Source organism: Lepidochelys kempii, chromosome 12 (genome assembly GCF_965140265.1).
Source record: "Lepidochelys kempii isolate rLepKem1 chromosome 12, rLepKem1.hap2, whole genome shotgun sequence".
Lineage (NCBI taxonomy): Eukaryota > Metazoa > Chordata > Testudines > Cheloniidae > Lepidochelys > Lepidochelys kempii.
The window spans coordinates 30422145-30447313 of NC_133267.1; the positions used below are offsets into that span (position 1 = coordinate 30422145).

The 25169-nt window shown below is 41.8% G+C and overlaps 2 protein-coding genes and 1 long non-coding RNA gene across 17 annotated transcripts in view; 2 read left to right on the top strand and 1 right to left on the bottom strand.

The window, feature by feature from the left end:
* Positions 1–9571, top strand: part of LOC140896341 (uncharacterized) — a 35919-nt gene extending 26348 nt beyond the window's left edge. The window contains exons 4-5 of one of the 2 annotated variants that reach the window (XM_073308009.1): positions 4838–5051; positions 7120–9570. In XM_073308009.1, coding sequence (XP_073164110.1) covers positions 4838–5051; positions 7120–7298 — 393 coding nt within the window. In that variant the 3' untranslated portion in view covers positions 7299–9570. Of the gene's footprint in view, positions 1–4837; positions 5052–7119 lie in introns of both variants that reach the window. The other variant, XM_073308010.1, reaches the window with a different exon arrangement.
* LOC140896345 (uncharacterized) overlaps positions 1–16820 on the bottom strand; it is a 28478-nt gene extending 11658 nt beyond the window's left edge. Inside the window, exon 1 of the long non-coding RNA XR_012154522.1 lies at positions 16215–16820. This is a non-coding gene — a long non-coding RNA (uncharacterized lncRNA). The remainder of the gene's footprint in view (positions 1–16214) is intronic.
* The window catches only part of WWOX (WW domain containing oxidoreductase), a 695463-nt gene continuing 686886 nt past the window's right edge, over positions 16593–25169 (top strand). For all 14 annotated transcript variants that reach the window (XM_073307993.1, XM_073307994.1, XM_073307992.1 and 11 more), the window contains exons 1-3: positions 16593–16769; positions 20760–20824; positions 22529–22586. In XM_073307993.1, the coding sequence (XP_073164094.1) occupies positions 16663–16769; positions 20760–20824; positions 22529–22586 (230 nt within the window). In that variant the 5' untranslated portion in view covers positions 16593–16662. The remainder of the gene's footprint in view (positions 16770–20759; positions 20825–22528; positions 22587–25169) is intronic.

Consider the following 25169-nt stretch of genomic DNA (forward strand, 5'->3'; position numbering starts at 1 on the left):
TTCTCTTCAATGCACGTAATATTTGTAGGTCCCTTTTAACTTTATTGGAGAATTTTTCACTTTTTCTTCTAATTACAATGAAGGAGTAGGGGGTTTCTGCTTTGTTTTGTTTAAATGAAGTGCAGTGTTTTCCTGCCCCACTCCATGCCTCCACAAAGCTGGTCTGCAGGTTTGATGATGCAGCTAAAAATCTAAAATCCTCCCCCTTTATCGGTCGCATGGAAATTAGGATACTGCAATAGCTTGAAAATGAGGCAGCCAGTTAAAAGACCAGCCCAGATAATGAGGGTACTGTTAACAGCTCACAATTTTCTAGTACTGTAATCACATTCATCTAGCAAATAATTAACAGAGCTCTCTGATACCCATAATGTTATCTCAAAAGTATTTGAAAGGAGAAGGTTCTACTGTGTTAACCCATTTTAAAAATAAATGTAATGTTGCTGTCACAGGGCAGGGCTCCCTCCCCCTGGATTCCTTGCTGCACACAGTCCTTACGCATGCCTCCGGCAAGTTCAACACCATGTTCTTTATTTCCATTGTGCTATCTGAGGCCTGGTCTACACTAAAGAGTTAGGTCAACGTAAGCTGCCTTAGGTCGACCTAACTCTGTAAGCATCTACACTAAAATGTAGCTCTCCCCTCCCCATGTAATTTGCCCACTACACTGACTTAACTCCACCTCTGCAAGAGGCATAGTGCTTAGGTCGGTGCAGTTAGGTCAACGCGGTATCAGTGCAGACACTTTGTTGCTTACATCACCTGTTGCTGCCTTTCAGAAGCCATTCCACGATGCTCCACACTGACAGTTAAATCAGCGCAAGAGCTCCTGGTGAGGATGCAGGCCACCGTAGTGTGGATATGCAAAAGCAATTTTATTATTGTGGTGGCTGTATGTCAACATAACTTAGGTTGACTCTTTTGTAGTGTAGACTTGCCCCAAGTCCTTGATCCCCAGGCTTTTACCTTCTCTTAGACATGGGGGATGGTGAGGGACTCTTACCTGCCTGAGATCCTCAGTTTCTCTGGCCCTCCTTAAGCTGAATCATCTTGTTGTTTGGTTAATCATCTGGTCCTTAAACAATTATCTCCTCAGTTTATCCTAGTGGTGACACTTGCCAAGTGCAGAGAGTGGTGAGTGAGCCTTAGGCTAGACTGTTCTCAGTGGTAGCTGATGACAGAACAAGGAGTAATGGTCTCAAGTTGCAGTGGGGGAGGTTTAGGTTGGATATTAGGAAAAACTTTTTCACTAGGAGGGTGGTGAAACACTGGAATGGGTTACCTAGGGAGGTGGTGGAATCTCCTTCCTTAGAGGTTTTTAAGGTCAGGCTTGACAAAGCCCTGGCTGGGATGATTTAGTTGGGGATTGGTCCTGCTTTGAGCAGGGGGTTGGACTAGATGACCTCCTGAGGTCCCTTCCAACCCTGATATCCTATGATTCTATACACACTCTGTCACAATTGCACAGTCCAGGTTTAAGGAGCTTGGGTATAAATGACCCTTACTAAGGATAAAACTCCCAGCATTTATCCACTGGCAGATGCTATGATGAAGTGAACTGGGGAGCTCATCTTTGGGTACCTCTACACTACAAGAAACGAAACAAAAAAAAAAACCCCGTAGCAGTGAGTCTACCCCGTAGCCTGGGTCTACAGACTGAGTCTCATGTCACGATGCTAAAAATAGCCATGTAGATGCTGTGCTCAGGCTGGCATGCAGGCTTGGAAGCCCACCATACTTCCCAGGCTTTAGAGCCCAAGTTTTGGCTTGCGATGGAACGTCTACCTGGCTATTTTTAGTGCTGTACTGTGACCCCAAGTCCCTAGACCCGAGCTCTGAGATTCACTACTGGAGGTTGGTGGTTGTTTTTTCCAGTGTGGATATATCCTTTGTGAAGGGACCACAGTTAAGTCGGACAATAAGGTAGTTGACTCTTTATAGCCAGGCTGAATAACAGAAGAAAGAAAAGGGAAGAATCATGAGGTTCAAGAGGGGGGAAGGGATGTCTGGTTTCCCACGGCAAGTGAGTGAGTTTGAAGTTACTAAATAACTATGCAAAAATGCAGCTTCAAGAAACATCAGGCACTCTAACAGGTTGATATACTTCACTGCTACACACTAGCTGGAACAATAATCCATTAGGAAATCAATAAACCCCCAAAAACAAGATAGAACCTAAAGTTGAGGTGAAGCCCAAAGAGAAAAGTTAGCAGTCTTTTCCCCCCATTACATGGAAAATCAGCTATATTTCTTGGTGGAGGAGACAGGACTGGGACTTTTATTAGTAAAAATATCAGCTGAAATGGCCAATTCCTTTCATTTTACAGAAATCCACTAAAAATATAAATTTTCTCTATGGTTTTGCCAGTTCTGTGAGCAAACTATAGACATTTCTATCCAATAGAAAAAAGGACCATCTCCCTAGCCATAAAGAATCCCTATCATTCTGACAGCTGCTTAGCAAAACAAGTGTGATTCAGAACTTGAGGGAAACTGAGTGCTGACTGGCTGATTTAGAGCCAGGAACTCTGGAGTTATATTATCAACTCTGCTGTGGACTTGCTGCATAGCCTTGGCCATGTCACTTAATCCCAGCATCTCAGCTGTCGCAAAATGGGATTCATGGCCTTGAACCAAATCACTTGAGCACATGCTTTAACAGACTTGAAAGGAACTTAAGCACATTTTTAAGTGCTTTGCTGAAGCACACCCATGACTTGTATTCTATAGGAGTGGTGTTAGGATTGGTTAGAGCTGCACCCTTCAACTTTGACAAACATAAGTAAGGTTTACTTATGGGAGTAGTGTCTCATTGACTTCAATGGAACTATTAATATGAACAAGGGTTACTTTACATGAATAAGGGTTTATAGGGTTGGGACTTACCCTGCTCCTACTGAAATCCATGACACAACTAGTGTTGGTATTACTGATAAAGGATCAGGCCCAGCTATTGATGGAAAGTGCTATGTAAGTGTTAAGCATTGTGATGCGATTTTCTGGTGTTAGTATTCCTTTTTTTCCCCCCTGTAGTCAACAACAACAGTTCTGTAGCTTCCTTGCCTTTTGTGTTCTAGTCATGGCTTCATTTTGCTTATAAAATTATGGCCTATTTTCTTGCTATTCATTTTTTCCTGAGTCATAATTTTTGTGCTAAGAAATTGGTTTGTTTAGAAAAGCCAGCTGATGATCACCCGTTTGTGTGTGTTGGAGGTTGGGGTGGGGGGGAGAAAGCCTCTTACAAGTGAATTGATTCTTTTGATTCAAGTGTGTACACGTAACTGAAGATAATTCAGTTTCAGGGGAAAGTGCAGTGATATTATTCCATATCACGAGATTTCCTGGATTTCCCCGCACCCACACTCATTTTAGTAATAACCATATATTGCCATGCAACCTGTGGGAACCTGGATTTAACATCCGATATTTGCAAAAGGTAAGCAAAGCTTCTTCTGATATCCAATTCCTTACATAGCAAATGGTTTAAACAAGCAAGCCCAAATCAAATCATTGTTTGAACATAGGACATAGAACATTCTTTGAACACAGCATTTTGCTTTCTTTTAAGAGACACATTTAGATCTTAGAAGTAAAAGAGCAGTGTCATATATGGGGGTTGTTTGTATGGTTATCAGTGTAAAGAAACTAAGGATAGCATTGATCAGGAGTGAAGATTGCTGCTAGTGATGGCTCTTTGATGAAGAAAGAGTGCTTGTGATTAATAGTCATAAACAATTGTAATGATTTTATTACTTATGCTCCATCTCCTTGATTTCTTCTCTGTAACTAACTAATTAACTAATTCTCTAACCCCAGTTTTAAAGCCTTCACAGTGAAAGCTTCATTTGTTTTCATTTTTGTAGTTAATATTCAATTCCATCCTCCTTTCTAAAGGGGCTGGTAATCACATTCCTGTTCCATTTTTAGTAGTTTATTATTACTGCATGTTTATTACAAGAGTGCCTAAAGGCCTAATCAGAACCCATTGTGCTAAAAGTTGTAGAGAAGCAAAAATGATGCAGTCCCTTCCCTGAGGAACCTCAGGGGACCCCAACCTGCAAACTCTTCCCCATGTTCTTAACTTTTTTGAAGTCATTTGGACTATTCATGTGCAAGGCTAAGATTTTGTCATGGTTATTTTTAGTAAAAGTCATGGACGGGTCTTGGGCAATAAACAAAAATCGATGGAAGCCATAACCTATAATTCTGTGACTATTGCTGCTGCGACTCTGTTTTCCCCTGCCACCGTGGTGGCTGGGAACTGTCAGGTTCCCCCTCTGCCCGCGGCAGCTGGGAGCTGCAGGGTGACCATGTTTCCCAAAGAGAAAACGGGACACCCCCAGCCGTTCACCGGAGGCGTTCCCCTCCCTCTGTGCAAGGCTATCACCCGTTGTTGGAACCCTGAGGAACCTTGCAGAGGGCTGCCTGTCCCTGGAACTCTGCAAGGTCCCTGCTGGCTGCCAGCGCCAGAATCCTGGTGCCCCTGGGGCTGAAGCAGAGAATGTCAGGGAGGTCTCTGGAAGTCACTGATTCTGTGACTTCCTTGACCTCCAGAAGTAGCCTTATTCATGTGTAAAATTAAGCATGTGCATAAGTTTTTGCTGCATTCAGGGAGGGGGCCCTAAGAGACATCACTAATTTTCTTCAGCTCACTCTTCACTCCCATCTTTTTGCTTGCCAAGTGCAAGACGTTAATCTCTCTCTTAGCCTATGATCACCCAACGTTGTGTGTCTGTGTAGATGCAGAACTGCCTAATATGCATGCACAGATGTTTGTTGGCGCAAATGTGGGGTTTGCAATTAAGATTGTTACCTTTCACTAGTCACTTTCATTTAGATAATGAAGAACATATTCCACCAATCTTTCAATGCCTACAAGATGGATATTGAACCCAGGGTGAATGAATTGACTCTACATCATGTCCAGTGTAGTAGAAGACTCTTTGAGATCATGCTTTCTCATAGGAGAGTTACAGCAGCCTTCATTGAGGGGGACAATGTAGTGGTCACTGTGGAAGGAGAAGCCTCCAGAGTGCTGAATTTTGACACTGGTGAGTTGGAATTTACATTACAGATTTGTAGGCATAACACCACAATAGAAGAGAGAAAGGAGAAAAACATCCTGTGTACACAAAATGAGACAATTTACCAGTATTATTCAATGTCCGTGATTGAGCAATCTGGGTGCTCCTATGAAGGTAACCAGAAGTAGAATTATACGGACTTTAGAACAGTCACACGGTATCTCAGTTCGCTGAAGTAACAAGCCAATCAAGGTCAGATAGTTTCCCACAAGGTAATAGTGAGGGTAATTAACCATTGGAACAGTTTCCCAAGGGTTGGGGTGGATTCTCTAATCACTGGCAGTTTTACAATCAGGATTGGGTATCTTTCTAAAAGATATGCTCAAACAGGAGTTAATTCAGGGAAATTTTATAGCCTGTGATATATATACAGGAGAGGGGACTAGATTATCACAGTAGTCCCTTCTGGGCTTCTGATCTAGGAAGCTATGAAAAAAATCACTGTTGCTTCTCCCCAGCCTTGACCTGTGGTGTAGCTATGGGGGCAGCGGCCGTTCCCGCACTGAGCACAAGTGGCGCCTTGGGAATGTCTTGGCGCCTTTTAAATTTTCCCCAGTTGAGGGAACGGCGGGGGGGGAGCGATCCAAAAAAATCAATAGGCACCACCTGTTGTGGCGCTTTTACTCACCTGGTGGCGCCCCGGGTCGTCTTCGGCGCCTCGGCAGCGGGACCTTCACTCGCTCTGGGTCTTCGGCGGCGGGACCTGCGGTGCTGCCGAAGACACCCGGAGCGAGTGTGGGCCTGCTGGGTGAGTAAAAGCACCACAGTGGGTGGTGCCGCCTTTTTTTTTTTTGGATCGCTCCCCGTTCCCTACACCTGGCTACGCGGCTGCTTGGAGTCTGTTACAACTAGAGCAACAGAGAATCAGTTAAGAAGTGATCCAGCTGTATCTTCAGTTGGTTTTCCATATGACTGCGATTCCAACCATGCAGGATTCCGTGTATGTTGTGTTAACAGCTTGATCATGCAAACTATGTACAAGATTGCTTCTGGTTAGAAATATGAAAATTGAAACAGACTTATCAGTAAGGTCCATTTGAATCCTAGTTCAGCCTCAGTATTTGAGATTGTTTGTTTGTCTTTGTATGCAAAAGATACAAACTAAAATTAATTTATTGGACATCCTAGCATTCCTACAACTAAATTTGAATAAAAACTAAGGGATCTAGAAAGCTTAAATGGATCTTGCAACAACATTGAATGATCTTAAACTGGAATTAAATTAAACAATGATGTAGTAAACTTGTTTTATGGCCTACATGTAGCCTCAAACAAGCTAGCTCTGTCTTTAGCTCTGCTATAGAAGTAAGTGTGAATGATTACAAATGGGCAAGAGTCAGATATTACTACAAATTTTCACTCCTTTCCCAGTGGCTTTAAAATATAGCCCCATGTACAATGCACTGTGTAGTCTAATCTTGAGGCATGAATCATGGAGGCAAGATCTGTATCTTTATAAATATAGTATGACTGCTGCTGATAGTTGATCATTTGAGATCAGCGGAGAATTTACCATATCTCTAAATTGTGAATTCTGACAAATAGACATACCCTCTATCAAAGGGGCAAATAAACTCTTTGCCATATCATTGGCAGTGGCAGAATAGCTACTTGGCCCCCCTACTGGGCCTGGGCCCCCCATCAATTGGGAGCCCCCCAGCTGCCGCTGCCTGGCAAATGGGGCAGGGAAAGCCCCCAGGCTCCCCAACCCTGTCCCCAGTAGAAGCCACAGACATCTCTTCCATCCGCCAGTCTCTGGCAGACAATACAGGTCCCAATCCAGTAAAATACATAAACACATACTTAAATATCTTCTCAACTTTAAGCACTTTGCTAGATCAAGGTTGCCAACAGAGTATATATAATCAAGTTTAAATCAATATTTCTAGTGGTGAAACCTATAAGATGCTTGATTTTGATTGCTTAAAGCGAAGGAGATCAACAACTCTACTTCATGTGCTAATTGGCAAATATTTCACTGTGACCTTAATCACCATTTCTAAATGCCTTTTTTATTTTATCCACTTTCTGGCAGGCTGTGGAGTTAATCTTGGACTGAGAGGCTTGGAATCCTTGGAAGAATTAATTTACAGGGTTGCTACAGCAGTGGATCAGAATGATATCTTTGAAGCACTGTCTGCCAAAATACAACACTCCAAGCAAGTGTCGGAGGATTTTAAGCAGAACGGATTATTTACCACAGTTTTTGAATAAACAGGTGGAAGGAATGCAATGCAGCACTGTAGAGATCTGGGCCTATTTATAGGACAAACAAAATGAATGGTAACTCTGCATAACTCTGACTGCAAAAAAAATTCAGGACCTCAAATTCAGCACAGCTGTCTAAAACTTAAAAAGGTTGAGCAGGCCCCTTTAGGATCCAAAGTCACTTTTTTCCCCCACAATGGGGGAATTGTTGTTCTTTTTGGTGATCCTACAGTCCTTGTTCCATGGAGTAGTCTGAGTGACTTCACTGGGATGCTCATGTGATACGGGCTGCAGGGTCAGGCCCTTAATAGGGAAAAAAAATGTGGCCTCAGCTTGTCCTCTGAGTTTGTGGTCCAACTCCTGTTGAAATTATTGGAAAACCTCCCACTGATTCCAGTGGTGCAAGCCCCAATTCTGCAATGTGATGCACATGGGCAGATCCTTGGGCCCACGTGGAGCCCCACTGAAGTCATGCCTTAAACTCAGATGTCTGGTTGAGGACTCATGTATGTATTTCCTACTCTGGGGTAATACAAATGAGATGGGAGTAATACTGGTAGATTGGGGAATAAATGTGGATGAGGTAGCAAAGGGTTTGCTGCTCTCTTGATAGATGGTGTGTCCCCCACTTGTCAGAATTTGCAGTTTAACGGTAGGTTTTCCCAGCTGCTCTAAGAGAATCAAGTAGTAGTGGCCAAAACATCATTGTAAAGACTGCAACTGTTTCCTTCAGGTGTAAATTCTGTTGTCATGGTTCTAGTTAGAGCTGGTCAAAAAATGGAAAATAAAATGGTGAAAGGTGTCAGTTTGATGTACTTTTTGTTCTATAGGTTTTGTAAGGGAAAACCTTTTTTGTCTGAAAATGTTCACAGAAATTTTCAAGAAAAAAACTTTCAGTTTTGAATATTTTTTTTGGGGGGGGGTCCTTCCTATTTTGGGGCGAGGTTTGGTGTTTTTCTCCCTCTCTCCCACCCCCTTTTATCTCTTTTCCATTTTACCACTCAGAAAGGGTTTGTTTTAAAGGTTAAACCAGTGTGTACTGTATCAACTTGAATTAGGAAACAAGTATTTGAGATTTCTACTTACTACTGCAAGAGGCAAACTGGTGTAAACCTACAGTCAGTGGAATCTTAGGAAGGTTCTTGTACACACAACTAAATATTCACTAAATGTATCCTCCATTTTCAGAAACCCACCTTCATTAAATCACAGTTTTAAGGTGAAATTATTTATTGTATCAGGCTTGCGTTTGTCAAAAGGGCAAATAACTGCTATGGTATTTCTACCATATATAATATAAATCTAAACTCTTGACATTCTTGTTTCAAGGCAGAATTTAAAAAGTCAAAAATATATTTCATAGTGTGTGTGTGTGTACACACAATTTTAAAAAAATTAGTTTGAAACAAGAATTTCAATAATTTGGCCTGGATCCATAAATGGACTTAAGCGTTGCAATGCGTAACTTCTAGCTGCCTTGAAAATCACTGAAATCTACAAATCCTGAGATAGGGGCCTAGGCACCCTATACCATGCAGGGGGAGAGACAGGCACCGAAGAATGGGATCTATAAAAGCTGGCATGCTAGACAAGACACCAGGTAAGGTAGCCAATATCAGATGCCAAACAGAGGGAGTTTCCTAAGCCTCACTGCTCTTAGGGAGATAGGCACCTGACTCCAGAGGTTCCTGACTGTGTATCTTAAGCGCACATAGCCCATAACTCCCACAAGTCCATACTTAGGTACCTGAGTGACACATGCGTCACTCCGCACAAAACATATGTGAGGCCTCTTCATCCACCTGGCTACCTTTTTGCCCAGAGTTAGGGAGCTCACTTCGGATGTGGGAGACCTCGTTCAATTCCCCCCTCTTCCTGATGGAGAAGGGATTTGAACAGGGGTTTCTCATTTCCCAAGTGAGTTTCCTAATTACTCGACTATGGGATATTCTGATGTGGGCTGCTTTCAGTCCTGTTGAAGCTGTTTCATTGTGTACTAAATATGCAGCGAGCCAGAGACAGAGACTGAGAAAGACTTTATAGTCCAAGTGAGCAGGAGTTTTGTAGGTCAACCTAAGTCTGGGCTTTATGGATCTAGATCTTTGTAAAGATTTAAACAATAAATGTATATAACTTGGAAAACAAACATTTCTAGTAAGAAATATGATTTTCATTGGAGTTAGAGCAGAATTTGGTCCATAAAATATTTTTCTTCTTTGAAATGCTCTACTCTTTTAGAGGAACATTCTATATAAATACTGTAATTGAGTACAATATTCATCTACCATAATGTACTATGGACTAAATTATCTTTCTATACCCCATTATATAACAGTAGCATTTACATGATTTGCTGATTCATACCCCATCTATATTTTGGGAGGGATTACATTAATTTAGGTACAGAACACATCTCTTTTTTTTTCCTTGAGAAGATGGACTTTAATTCTCTGATCAAGGCAGATTATTCTGTTTTTGTTTTTTGACTTCTGTTTACATCCACACTTCTGGATGCACAATTCACCTGATTTTGTGAAGAAATATAAAGCATTAAAATGTATTGTATATGGTAAATGCTTTTTATGGAAAAAACCCCCACAGAATTGATGTACTGAAGTGGATAGGCAGAGGAGGCTTGTTCTCTCTTCCCATCTCTTGCTGGTTAGGTGCATGACTGTGGGCAAGTCACTTAACTTCCATGCCTCTGTTTCCTCTTTGGCAAAATGGGAACAATGATTTACTCACCTTTATTAAGTGCTTTGAGACGTATGGGTGAAAAAGTGCTATATTAATGGTAAGTATTATTCCATGAAGTGGTAAATTAATCATTTTTTGTCTTAGCTGCATGACGTGTATTTTAAAAAGCATAGTAGTTTAATTTAACTTGCATATTTTTTCCTTACAGTATCACTTTGTGATGAGTCATATGTGGCCTGCAAAATTTCAGGATTTTTTTAAAGGGCTGCTTCATTGTGATTACCTAGACATTTTCTAGCTCCATATTATCGTGGCTTTTCATTTTAATAAAATGTGAGGGACTTGAAGGTTAAACGTATGAAGTTTCATAAAAGTTGGTTTTTTAATTGCTGCAAAGAAGTACTTGTATTTGGTGACTTGTCCAAACAAAGGTAAGAGAAGAGAGATTATCTTGGTGATTTTAAAGAGTAGTTGTCTGCGATGTGTGTGGGCAGGGAGGATGTAAAAAACATTGCTATATGTATATTTATTTATTACTATTTTCAAAACTAAAATAGTACAGGTGTGTATGCAGTTTTGGTACACAGGGTGGAGATGACTGATGACAGAAGGACTTTATTAGGGTAACTCAGCTCAGTGTTTTGGGGCTTATGGGTTTACACACTGAATCTTCACTAATGCTGAGATGACTGAATGTTGTAAATGAATCTGTGCTTTAGGTTGGGATTTTGTGATGTGCCTAAGTGAGTTAGGTGCTTCAGAAAAACTCACCCCTAAGTCACTGAGTGTTGGGATAAGAACATACCTGAAGTATACTAAATCTGAAAGGATGCAAACCTAATGACACCCCAAAATCATCAGAAGATTTTTGTTTAAATCCCAGCCTGATCTTGTTTTGTGCCTGCAAACAGTAGCACCCAGAATAAACTGTCGGTGTAAATGGCAGAATTTCCATTTCTAAGTTTCTGATTGTACCCATAAATGAGACAGCTAGACAGTGAACTGTTAATCATTTTTCACCTGCAGTTATTTCTGGGTGAAAAGTAGGAAGCAGTGGTTCAAAAGTGTGTTTTGAGTGTAGCTAGAGAGCTGGACTGGAACTCAGGTCTTCTCCTGGCTCTGCTTCTAGCCTGCTGGGTTACCTTGAGCAAGTCACTTCAGCCCATATCATCAAAGGTAGTTAGGTGCCTAACTTCCATTTGAGGATCTGGACCTTCACCCGTTTGCCTCAGTTTACCCATCTGTAAAAGGGGGATAATGATACTGATTGCCTTTAAAAAGTGCTTTGAGTTCTACTTATGGAAAGAGCTGGGTGTTAGCATTTGTAACTTACCATGATAAATATAAATATTACTACTCCTGAAGCAGTAATATTGGATACATGGATATTTCACAGAAAACACTGTAAACCCTGAGGGATGCCATAAAGGTATCTCATATGGACACAAGGGCAGGGATTTTAAGACAAAACTCTTTGTATTTTATCTTTCATACTGAACATGTCACATGAAAGATAGTGGTTATTTACAGTGCATGTGTACATATACACACGTCTACTTTTAAACTTGCTGTCATTCTGTGTGTGATCTGAAGTGTATTTATACACATACTTTAATATAATCCGTTGTGATACTGTCTAATTGAAAATGTCCATTTGTATCATTGTTGCTACCACTGTTTTACAATTGCAGGACATTTTTTACAAAATGTAGAATGAAAGGTTTCAACGAAAGTTAGTCTATCAAGTATGATTATTCTGGTTAAATTCATGCATCACTGTATCTAATGTTATGAATATTGGTTCTGTATCTGTATCTCAAATGTGTTTGTTCCTGGGGTAACACCTCGTCTCGCCAGCCCATTGTGAATAACTATTCAAGCTTGAAGAAAAGGAGGATTTGTGGCACCTTAGAGACTAACAAATTTATTTGAGCATAAGATGAAGTGAGCTGTAGCTCACGAAAGCTTATGCTCAAATAAATTTGTTAGTCTCTAAGGTGCCACAAGTCCTCCTTTTCTTTTTGCGGATACAGACGAACAGGGCTGCTACTCTGAAACCTGTTCAAGCTTGATGGGCCATTAAGAAGAATCAACTCTTCAGATATCCATAGGAAGAGGCTGTCTCAGCAAGAATATGGGTGAGTCATCACACCATGTAAGGACATGTGATATGCTCAGGTGCCCTGGACTCCATCTTGGGTCAGTAACTTTTCACAAACAAAGGCTGTGAGCTTTGTTTGAGCCAGTAAATTTCCAGGCATGTGGCAAAGGGTATAAAAGATGCCTGAGATCTCCATTTTGCCTCTTTGCTGCCCTCATTCTCCGGACTATGGATTTACAACTAAAAATCTTTTGGAAGATACCAGAGAAATTTTACAAGCTGCAGTTTATTCCATTGCTGCAACAAACCTGATATAAAGACTTTGCAATTATTTGTATGTATATGATTTATTAACTCTTTTCTTTTAATAACTAAAATCTAAAGTTTTATTAATAAAAGATTGGCAGTGTGATTATTAGGTAAGATCTAAGTTATATGTTGACCTGGCTATGTGGCTGATCTCTTGAGATTAGAAGGACCCTGTATTTGATTAAATTGGTTTTCAGTAACCACTCATCATAGAGTCCACTGTCTGGATGGTGAGACAAGGGCTGGAATGCCTAAGCCGACTGCATCTTTGACTTCCTCATCACACTGGTTTACTTTTGTAACTGGTTTGCTATAATCTAATGATAGAATAACCCCCCATGTGGGGTTGGTCCACCCTATTTCTCAACAGATTGTCCTGAATCTGTTATTCCTGGCTGTGACCCACTGAGGCACGGTGACACCCTTTGACGCTGAAGGACTCTTTACTAGGAGTTTAAATCTAGCATACTGCTAGTATATCTTAGGATACATAGATACTTAGGTTGGATATCTTAGATGCTTGGAAGAGGGCTGGCTGACAACTCATTTCCATATTCCCATTAAACTTGCATCATGAAACTTCAGCTGTTGATTGTTGGGAGGAGGTGGTGAGGAGAGGGGAAAACACCTTCAAACTAACTGCTTTCTGCCAGCAGTCACCAATAAGTTACTAGCTTTATGAATTTCAAACCTTGGAGCTACAATCTTGAAACAAGTGACCTCTTTAGCTACTAGGTTGATCTGGAACGCTCTTCTATTATAGATCACTTGTGCAGGCACTTCCCAGGGCTGGCAGGTCAGAGGTGAGCATGTCACTGAAGTGCCCCTTCCCTTTTGGATGCCTGCACCTAGCAGGGAGGTTGTTGCCGTGCTTTTTAGTACTCCCAGCCCTGCTACTGTAAGTTCTCTGCTGTGAAAATTGGCCCATCCATAGCCAACACCTCTTTTGACTGATTGACATGAGAAATTGCTTCCATGTCACCTCTCAAAGGGACCTTCAAAGTGATGGAAGGGCAGGCCCGGAAATAATTCAAGTCTTGCAGGCAGACAGGTATGTGTATGCAATTACTGGGGAGCAGGTGAACTGTATAGCTCCAATAGTGCATATTCAGCTTTATTTCTTTGTCTACAGTGCCATCTGCTGAAATCTCCAATAATTACATTTACAGCCCAGCCGTGTATACACACAAATAGAGACAGACACACTCACTTTGTTACAGGAGGCAAATCCTATATTTCAAGTACTCCAGACTCTTATCAGCATTTACCAGCCCAAAACCCTGGGTTCTAACCCCACTGATGACACATGCCATTATAAATGTTCACAGGCAGCAGGCCTGATTACAATATAGTTATTAGGATTTCAGATTCTACAGATATGGAAAAGGGACCAATGGAGACTACTCATTTAGGTGGTCTGAAGACACTGAAGAGAGGGGATTTTCCCAGAAGCAAGTTATGGTATATTGACACCACACCAGGCTGAGCACCACCTAAGCTATGAGTAAGGTATATATCCTAGTTCTTCAGTCCTTCAAAGGGAGGTTTTGGCAAGCTATAATCTGTGGTCATACAGTTCTCAAATGTTTGAATCCTTTAGCAAAGCATGTGCTTGTGTTGTCTTAGATTATTTTCTTGCCACAATGAAGTTAAATTTTCCTTTATAATGAAACTTGCTTTTTGTGGTGTTCCTTTCACCTGAGGCCTATTTTTTGCTTTCACAAAGAAAGATATGGTCTTGTGTTTAAAGCACAAGACTGGGAATCTGACTTTTACTCCTAGTTCCACCACAGACTTGCTGTGTGGCCTCAGGCTCGTCACTTAACCTTGCTGTGATTCAGTGCCTCAACACCCCAGTGAGGGATAATACATCTCATGGGTGTCGTGTAATATAAACCAGTATTAAGCATTTTGATAGTTTCTGATAAAAGCTGCGATAGAATTATAAAGTATTATTCTAAAAAATCCCAGAGAAAGAAATATAGAGACTTTTCCTTGTCTAACAACAAGCAGTAACTATGGGGTGGTACCAACTAACAGTATCACTACTGTGGTCTAATAACTTGAGCCCCTGACAAGTTATTGTGTCTCTTGGTCACTTCCGATATAAGCATGTTGCTTGGATGTGTTTACCCTCAGCTAGTAGGTGGCTTCTACAGTGATCACTAGACCATGACCACATTGTCATGATTTTACTCTCCATGATTCAAAGATGAATGACTGGCTGGAGAATTAATACAAAGGGGCACCATAGTCATCATCAGCAAATAGCCATACATCACTACAGTCATCCTGCTGCCCAGTCTTGGGAAATGGGCCATGCAGTGGCCATGCTGAGTGCTCCTAAGTGCCAGTAAAGTGAAGGCAAAGGCTGAGACTTATCCAAGTGTCATTTTGGATGCAGTTCTTTTCTCTGAGGAAATGACAAGTGTTGTATTTCTAGCCCAGTAAGGGAAAAGTAATGCAATGTTCACAGCCAGAGAAACTAAAAAGGGCTTTTTTTAGTTTTTTCCTAAAACTTTTGTGATTTTTCCTTCGAACCAAAAAGGGATTAAATAAATCATCAGGTAGGGTAAATCTGGGGCACCCGCTAGTGTACAAAAGTTAGCAAGCTCAGTGATCCTCATATATGTTGTCAAGGTTCCTTCCCCACTCTGAACTCTAGGGTACAGATGTGGGGACCTGCATGAAAGACCCCCTAAGCTTATTCTTACCAGCTTAGGTTAAAAGCTGCCACCACCAAAGTGTTACACAAAGAATAGGGAAAGAGCCCACTTGGAAACATCTTTCCTCCCCAAAATCCCCCCCAGCCCTACACCCCCTTTTCTGGGGAAGGCTTGATAAAAATCCTCACCAATTTGCATAGGTGAACACAGAACCAAACCCTTCGATCTTAAAAACAATGAAAAAGCAATCAGGTTCTTAAAAGAAGAATTTTAATTAAAGTAAAAGAATCACCTCTGTAAAATCAGGACGGTAAATAGCTTACAGGGTAATCCGATTCAAAACATAGAGAATCCCTCTAGGCAAAACCTTAAGTTACAAAAAGACACAAAACCAGGAATACACATTCCATTCAGCACAGTTTACTTTGTCAGCCATTTAAACAAAACAGAATCTAATGCATATTCAACTAGATTGCTTATTAACCTTTTACAGGAGTTCTGACCTGCATTCCTGCTCTGGTCCTGGCAAAAACATCACACAGACGGAGAGGACCCTTTGTTCCCCCCCCCCCTCCAGCTTTGAAAGTATCTTGCCTCCTCATTGGTCATTTTGGTCAGGTACCAGGAAAGTTGTTTTAGCTTCTTAACCCTTTACAGGTGAAAGGGTTTTTCCTCTGGCCAGGAGGGATTTAAAAGGTGCTTACCCTTCCCTTTATATTTATTGCAGATGTATTCAGAAAAAAGCAATGAAAAATGATCAGCTGCCAACAGGGGCAATTTAGAAACCATCTTGTTTGATGATTTAATACAGTGGGTCTTGGTCTTCTCCAATCGTGCCAACCACCAATGTACAAACAACTAGAATCCCCTAAAGGATAAAACTGACTTAAAAGCAGGATTTTTTTAAGTGCTGCAATTGATTTTTTTGCTTATGGGTTTTTTAACCTTTAGGGAAAAGAAAAGGAGTACTTGTAGCACCTTAGAGACTAAAATTTATTTGAGCATCCGATGAAGTGAGCTGTAGCTCCCGAAAGCTTATGCTTACATAAATTTGTTGGTCTGGAAGGTGCCACAAGTCCTCCTTTTCTTTTTACAAATACAGACTAACAGGGCTGCTACTCTGAAACTTAACCTTTAGGCTCCACTTACTTCACGCTTTTCTCCGCACCCAGGAGCGTAGACACCTGCTCTTTCAATAATGAAGGCGGAGAGTCTCAGGCGCCATCACGATTCCAGCATGAGCTCGCCCTTTCGGACAAACGCCGAGCCGCCCTGGAGGTACCAGCCTGAGAGCTGCACCCGCCCTCGGGCAGACTCCGAACCCAGCCACAGCGCCAGCGGGAGGTAGGCTGAGAACCGCAGGACGCCCGCTGGGACAGCAACGGGGAGCGTCTCTATTCGCAGGAGTCGGGCTCCCTGCGCCCGCCGCACACGCTGCACCTGCCCGGCGGCGACTGGCGCGCCCCTCTTGTCCGGACTACATTTCCCAGGGGGGCACTGGGCTCCCCTCACCACGCGATTGGCGGAGCTCACCGGAAGGGGCGGAGCCGCGAAGGGAACGGGCCGGTTCTGGGGCTGGCTGGAGCCCTTCGGCCCAATGGCTGCTCTGAAGTACGCGGGGCTGGAGGACACGGACAGCGAGGAGGAGCTGCCTCCCGGCTGGGAGGAGCGGACCACCAAGGACGGCTGGGTTTACTACGCTAAGTAAGAGGGCACCCGCCGCGCCGGGACCCTGCTGACCCCACTTCTCTCCCGCCCCGGGGATGGGTGGGGGGCACGGAGCTGCCCCCGCCCCTCCCCCTCCCGCCCCGGGGATGGGTGGGGGGCACGGAGCTGCCCCCGCCCCTCCCCCTCCCGCCCCGGGGATGGGTGGGGGGCACGGAGCTGCCCCCGCCCCTCCCCCTCCCGCCCCGGGGATGGGTGGGGGGCACGGAGCTGCCCCCGCCCCTCCCCCTCCCGCCCCGGGGATGGGTGGGGGGCACGGAGCTGCCCCCGCCCCTCCCCCTCCCGCCCCGGGGATGGGTGGGGGGCACGGAGCTGCCCCCGCCCCTCCCCCTCCCGCCCCGGGGATGGGTGGGGGGCATGGCTCTTACCCCTTCCCAGCCCGTCCTTGCTGCCCTTCCTGCGCGGGGCACAGTAGCTGCCTTCTGTATCTGTCCTTGCTGTCTCTCCTAGGTGTGGGCGGGGGCAGAGAGCTGCTGCTTCCCTACACAGAATGACACTAGTGTAAACTTGGGGGAGGGGTAGAGAGGGTGACAGAGCTCTATATGGGAGGGAGGGTCATGAGAACAGGACTTAATTAAGTCACCTGTTTCAGTGCATGTCAGTTTCCCAATCTGATACTTACCAAATGGGGTGTTGTGATGTTAGATCTACTAATATGTGTGAAGTGCAGTAAGGTACTACCGTAATGGGCAGGGGGATGACAAATAAACACCTTGGATACAGAGAAGGGAAGGGGGCAGGAATGCCCTACGCATCAGGGGAGACCGGGATAGGGGGAATGGGATATATGCTGCTTTATATGTGGGGATGCATAAGTACAATACTAAGTACACATAGGTGGAGCTGTCATTTCTGGGTAAGTGGTTAATGATGCAGCTCTGCGTAAAAGGGATAAAACTCCAGTGGGAGTTGGTTGTGTTTGGGGGCAATATTGCTGTATATTTTTTGGGTGGAGGATATAACTTTCATATATTTTGGGATATTTGTGTACATATGTGAGAGCAATAGTGTCTTACTTAAAGCATCATGGTGCTCTCAATTTTGTCTGGTACGGGAGGAGAAGAGAAACAGGTGTTATAATAATCTGCCTATGTGTAGCTATTGAAAGTGATAAACAGGGGTGTAGCTCAGTCAGGATGTTGAGGTTTGCCAGAGTTTTGGTCGGATGATTCATTGGCCCATAGCTGCCACCCTGTGCCATTATGAAAATGTTAAGCCTAGACATTGCCATATTCTGGGCATTTGGCAAGAGAGGATGCACTACAGGGCTGACTTGTGAGAAGAATTTCCCTGCTTTTCTATTAAAGCTCCCTTAACTGGATTGGCTGTGGAGTCAATCTGTATTGAAGTCTGAATGATGCCTCCAGTTATAAGGCTAGCATGATCTCCCTTTGTGGAAGGAAAAACATGTAGTAGCAGTGTTTTCTCCTACGTACTGTCAGATGACTTCTCTTCTCCCTACTTCTGCACCCCAAATGCACTTCCTAGCTTGTCCAGCATGAGAGGAGTATAAAAAAAGTAATTCTTCTCCACAAACTAAATTATTCAGTCTAGATTTTAAGTGTTCCTTTATTCCCACTGACTTCAGTGAGCCCAACTTTTGGTAATCATTACTAGCATGTCTTTAAGTAAGATCTTATGCATGTGATCTTTGTCAGACATAAGTGTGCTGGCAAAAGCCCCTAGTGTAGCGTGACAAAACTTCACTTTTGCTGGCATAGCTTATTTCTCTTTGGGGGCTGTATTTCGCTATACCAAGCCTAAGTACAGTTTTGCTGGTATAAGCTGTGGGGGAGTGCTTTTCTGGTGTAGGATACTGGTGGCTATACTGGCAAAGCACTCCTAGTATAGATCTGGCCTGTGTGTTTGTGTATAATACACACACACTATTTTTTTTCAAAAAGAACAGGAGTACTTGTGGCACCCTAGAGACTAACCAATTTATTTGAACATAAACTTTAGTGAGCTACAGCCCACTTCATCGGATGCATCGATGAAGTGAGCTGTAGCTCACAAAAGCTATGCCCAAATAAATTTGTTAGTCTCTAAGGTGCCACAAGTACTCCTGTTCTTTTTGCGGACACAGACTAACACGGCTGCTACTCTGAAACCTATTTTTTCTCAGTAATTAAAACAATGTACTAAACCACCGGAGAAGTACCTTATGCAAAAGAATTCACTTAGTGGGTCAGACTGTTAGCTGCTGTTGGGTTAGCTCCATTTAAGTTATTGGAGCTGTGCATATTTACACCAGCTGAAAATCTGACCCAATACATGCAAATATAGCTGATTTTTTTTAAAGAAAATGTTTGATTTGTAATGATTATAATTTGGTCTCTGATATTTATATGGCAATGTTTTTGTTTTTGTTTTAAATAATCTGTTAACTTCCTAATTAAACATTACACTTCCCATGTATAGGAAGTAAGGTCTAAAGGCTCTGCATCCTCACAGTTCTCCTTGCATGCTCAGGGCCTTATTTATTCCCAGTTCTTCCTATCCATTTACTTCACTGACAGTGGCTTTAACATATACCTGTATTTTTTCCCTTTACCAAAAATATCTAACTTATACTGCATGTGTTTTGATGAAATATTTTAGTAACTTACCAGTATGCATTGTAAACTAATATTATTCCTCTGCATACATGGGTGTCAGAAATTATGTTGATCCTATCCTTGATTTTTGTAGGAATGAGATCACATTTTCAATATTTCTAGTATGCACACACACTGGTAGAGAGTGAGGAGCAGTGGAATGGGGCCCCTTTTTTCTCCTGTGGTTTTAGAAAGTATCCTCTTTCTTCTTTCCCACTGAGATGCACAAGTATCAGTATTAATCCAGCTGCTGGAGTGTTTCATTTTAGGTAAACATGTCTAGTCCATCCTACTCTTTTCTTCTGCTCAGGTGGTGTTTGCAGAGCCCACAGAACAATGGGTTAACACCTCACTGAGATGCAGGTCAAGTCATGTCTTACAGAGCCGTTGTTTCTAGCTGCCTGCAGACTTGGGCAGACACCACTGCAGCAATTGTTCTTGGGGCATGCTTTCAAGCTTTTCTGCCCAGATGTGGGGGCTAGAAATGTACTTTCTCTTTTAGATGAAGAGATTCTGATTCAATAACAGGCTGGTGTTGTAAGCATGGGTCTATAATCTATATTCTTTAATTTGTTTATACTGCTTGTTTACCCGAGCCGAAGTGTAGAAAGCTATGTGGTATGGTTAGATCTGTTCAAATGAATATTTTTCAGGTGAATAATAGCTCTAGATGGGAGATGATGTCATGATCTGCCTTATTAAATGAACCAATTAATGAATAAATCAGTGATTTGCTGGCCTATAATTAAGTACTGTTTCTCCCTTTGGGCTCACTGGTAAATTTCTTTTAAGACTTGCTAAGACTTCCACTTGCTAAGGTGGAAGTTCCAATTCTTTTACGCCACATCTTATTTATGGAAATAACTTGGGCAAAACTTTGAAAGGGATTTTTGTGACTTCAAACTTTTCTATAATGTATTCCCATTGAAATCCTGGTTCATGGTTACATGTTTCATGATCTTTCCCCTTAAAGCCAATGGCCTTTTGTATGCAATCTATTAATGTTGCTCTTTAATCATCCAGAGGGATTGTTTGCTCCCTGCCAGCCTGAGAAATGAGACTTGGATCCAAACTTGTGTTTGAATTGTAGTGGCTTCTGTTCTGTGTGACTAGGTTTTTCTCAAAATCCTGGCACCATAGAATCTAGTTACCTAAGGCAGCACTCATGAAACTTCTTTTAAATAGGGAGGAGATATTATTAATAAGTAGGGGGAATATATTTCTTTCCTCAAGAGGTTTATACCACAGAAAGATGTAATCGGAATGCAGCAGGAACACTGCTATGGTGATATATTATATTGAGGGTAAATGATAGAAATGTATCTTTAAGCTTCTGTTTAATTGTCCTTTTAATTATTTTTTTTTTAAACAGTCATCTTGAAGAGAAAACCCAGTGGGAGCATCCTAAATCTGGAAAGAGAAAACGCATTGCAGGAGGTTTGTGTTGCGCTTTTGTAACGCAGTAAGTTACAAGTAATGATCAGAATGGATGGAGGATCTAGATGGCCAATTTGTGCTGTATTTGGCCCGAGTCTTGTCAGCTATTTTATATAAGTAAAGCCCCGTTGATTCACCAAAGCCCAACATGTTTGTCAGGGGGTTAGTTTGCATGACTTTATTTCTACATAAAGGCAAAGAATAGGCAGAAGTGCAAAGGTCTTCTGTTTACTGTCCTTGTAATGGACGCAGAGGCTCATGGCAAGATTCGTAAATTGTGTTACGACCCCTTTCCACCACTTGGGTGACACAAAGGGTTCTTATTTCGGCTGTAAATGCCAGCAGAGAATTCCACTTGTGTAGGGGAATTCCCTGCCAGTGCCTCACTGTTCCATGTCCCACACACCTGAGCTAGGTATGTGTCAAGGAAGGAGTAGGCAGGAAGAGAGCATGGCAGAACTTTAGACCACCACAGTAATCTGCTACTGGGAAAATGCCCATTTAAGGATCTTATGTTAGTGGCTCAGGTGAGAGTGCTCTGAGAATTAGGGAACCCAAACTGGCTCCCTGACACCTCCCTTCCCTTGCGGTGAGCCGAGCTCCAGCACTGGAGAGAATAAAATCTCGTTTACTAGCATGATCTCATCTTGCTTACCAAAAAGATTGTTGGTTGGGGAAAGCTTCAATAAACGTGGAGGATAAATAAAAACAGTGCATTTTAAAGGAGGCAATGTTATACATACAGAAAAACAGTCCTGCATTAAGACTAGATGATGTATGATATTAACATTTTCAGTAGATTAATGTTAAAGGGATATTAGTAACTTTTTGGTTGGGGCGGGAGGATAAGAGCATTATACATAGGCATGCCAAGGTGGGACTCCATCACTAAATTTGAATTTTTTTATTTTATCTTTTATTGTGTCAGTAAAATATTTAAAGCCATTAAAGAAAGGGATAGGTTGTTCATGTGCTGCCTATGTCTCATGTTTCATACATTGTCAATAATGTGCACATACCTCATGTTAGAATGTTTTCCAGTATATTTGAACCACCACCCTGATGAATTACAGGTAATATTTTCAGCCAAGTTTAGCTTCTTTGAAATAGCAGCAAAATTCCTTGATTTAAACATTTTTAGGAAAATATTCTGTTATACTTTTTATCATTTCTTTCCTTTTAACATATCATACCCCTATAATAGTATTGTCTGCCACACACACGGGCTTATTCCCATGTTCTGATATGTAATGTGCATTATATACAATATTGCAGAATCCAGTATTTTGATAGCTGCTATACTTGATCATGCATTCACACCAGCTCTGCCCAAGATGCATGGGACATGTGCGACATATTATAAGGCAGGATCAAACCCTGTGGGTTTGTCCTGCAAGAAAAGTAATTTGTGAAAGGACTACTAGCCTACTGCAAACATCTCCGTATCCTTGTTAGTAATTACCACATGCCACATTATATTGTTTATTCTAGATCTCCTGCATATTATACCTTTCATCTGAGAACCTTTCCTTTGTTTTGATGGTTTGTGAGCAGTTCTTGTTTTTAAACTTAGCTTCAGTATTCAAGTCAAGCTGGTAGGAGTATTAGGGATGGAAATGCTTGTATATATTTTCCACATTCAGCAATGCCAGAAGTTCAAACTTCCTGTAGAAAATGCTTTGAGATATATTTTCTGTATTCTAGATCTGCCATATGGGTGGGAGCAAGAAACAGATGAAAATGGACAAGTCTACTTTGTGGAGTAAGTACTTGAAAATGTAGATCATGAATGAATAGGAGGGCTGATGACCCATATGAGATTTGGACCACTCTAGTGAGTTGCAATGCTATGATTCTTTGAGTTAAATACACAGAAACCAGTAAGCAAAAACTTAATATTTAAACTTTTAGGCATGTAATAAATCTCCCCCTCCTCCCCCACACACCATGTTAGTAAATTGTTTCACGTAAACACAAGTATAAACTTGCAGTGCAGAATTGAGAGTGACTTAAACTTAATTCTATAACAGAATAATCGTGATATTTAATTAATTATCAATAGATTTCCAGCATCTTCTCCTAGCTAAACAAAAGGTGGAAAGAATCTAGAAACAAATTATTGGTAAAATGAATTGAGGAATAATGGAGTAATTCAAAAGATAACTCCATATGAAGATAGGGTTCCCAAAGAGAACACCCAATGATATGTTAATATCTTCTCTTGTAAAGTCAGGAGAGAGAGAATTGTGAATTCTTCATACAACAAATTGTGACTCTGGTAGACTAAAATTCCTGTCTCTTCAAAGTGTGGGTAGGTGAGGCTGTCTCTTCTTAACCAGAAAAGTAATTTAAGAAATACAATAGGAACTTGATTTTGTGATCCCAGCTCAAAAAGATAATTACATGGATCAGTTTTTGTAAAGCAAAACCCGTTTCACACTTTCTATATGTGACTCTGCTTATATGGACCGCCAAGCTTCCACGATTGGTTGGTCTGTTTTTACAATATGGTAGTGCTCAGAATGTGTTGGATGCTGTGAAAAACAGAAGGAACAATTCCTGCCCTGGGGAGCTTACAATCTAAAAGATATGGGGGGGTGGGGGGAAGAAAGAGAGATAGAACAAGGGGCAACATCAGGAGGGGTGAGTTCATAGGAGCAGGGACAGGAAAGAAAGGAAGGAAGGATCATAAGGAATACTGAGTCTGGCTTTGAATAGATATTGATAGAGAGGAGAAGGGAGGTTGTTTCAGTAAACAATGAATCAGTAGAGAGGGAAGAATATTTACAGTCCAAACTGTAGAATCTGCTCACACAAGGGGAGCACAGGTGTTGTGAAGATCATTGATCAGAATGAGTTGAGAATTTTTTTGTCAGAATGATCTTCTGACAGAAAATGCAGTTACTGCAAAACCAGAAATTTTCCATGGAGTTGGTGGGGACAATCTTTTTTTTTTTTTGGCCAGACTTTCATTTTTTTCCATTGGGGAGGGAAATCTAAATGAAGTATTTCATTTAGGGTCAGTTCAACCCAAAATAGAATACTTTTTGTTGAAGATTTTTTTTGAACTGAATTCTGAATCAGTTAAATAAAACATCAAATTGCATTTCTCTTTCAGCAGATTGCTTTCTGGGAGTAATAGTTCAAGCCCCGGTCTCTCTTGTGCGCTGGGCTGGGCTGGGCTGGGCTGAGCTCAGCTCAGCTCCCTGGAGGACTGCATATTCCAGAATCCAATGTAGATTTCCTTCTGACCAAGTTCTGCTTGATTCACCATGGGAATGTGGCCTGGCTAGGGAGCCTGGCACAGAGGGGAGAATGGGGGCCTCAGGCTTCTGAAATGCAACTCTCAAGAGTCAAAGCGTTACAATAGGAAAATGCAGTTTAATGTTAAAGTGACTCAAAATGAAACATTTTTGTTCACTTCAATTTCAGGAATGTTGAAATGTTTCCATTAAAAATGTCAAAATGAAACATTTAATCTCTTCTGAATTAAAATTGTTGTGGGAATTTCTCTTTTTGGGGGAAAAATGTGGACATTTCAGTTGAAATGCTGGAATTTCTTTGGGACAGAAATTCTGAATTTCACTTGGCTCAAGGAAAGGCTCTGACCAAGAATGAAGTTGCTGCTTCTTTTCCTCCTCCAGCTTATTTGGCTGGGGAGTGCTGGTGGGTGCTGCTACAGTTTGAGTCCAGAGGTATAGTCCTTTGAAGCATTGGCAAAGTTTTCATTAATTGTCAGACACATAGAGGAACATAATTTTTTGTGCGAAAGTCAACATGGTTTCTGTAAAGGGAGATCGTGTCTTACTAATCTATTAGAGTTCTTTGAGGGGGTCAACAAACATGTGGAGAAGGGGGATCCAGTGGACATAGTGTACTTAGATTTCCAGAAAGCCTTTGACAAGGTCCCTCGCCAAAGGGTCTTATGTAAATTAAGTTGTCATGGGATAAGAGGGAAGATCCTTTCATGGATTGAGAACTGGTTAATAAATGGTAAATTTTCAGAATGGAGAGGGGTAACTAGTGGTGTTCCCCAAGGATCAGTCCTAGGACCAGTCCTATTCAACTTATTCATAAATGATCTGGAGAAAGGGGTAAACAGTGAGGTGGCAAAGTTTGCAGATGATACTAAACTGCTCAAGATACTTAAGACCAAAGCAGACTGTGAAGAACTTCAAAAAGATCTCACAAAACTAAGTGATTGGGGAACAAAATGGCAGATAAAACTTAATGTTGATAAATGTAAAGTAATGCACATTGGAAAAAATAACCCCAACTACACATACAATATGATGGGGGCTAATTTAGCTACAACTAATCAGGAGAAAGATCTTGGAGTCATCGT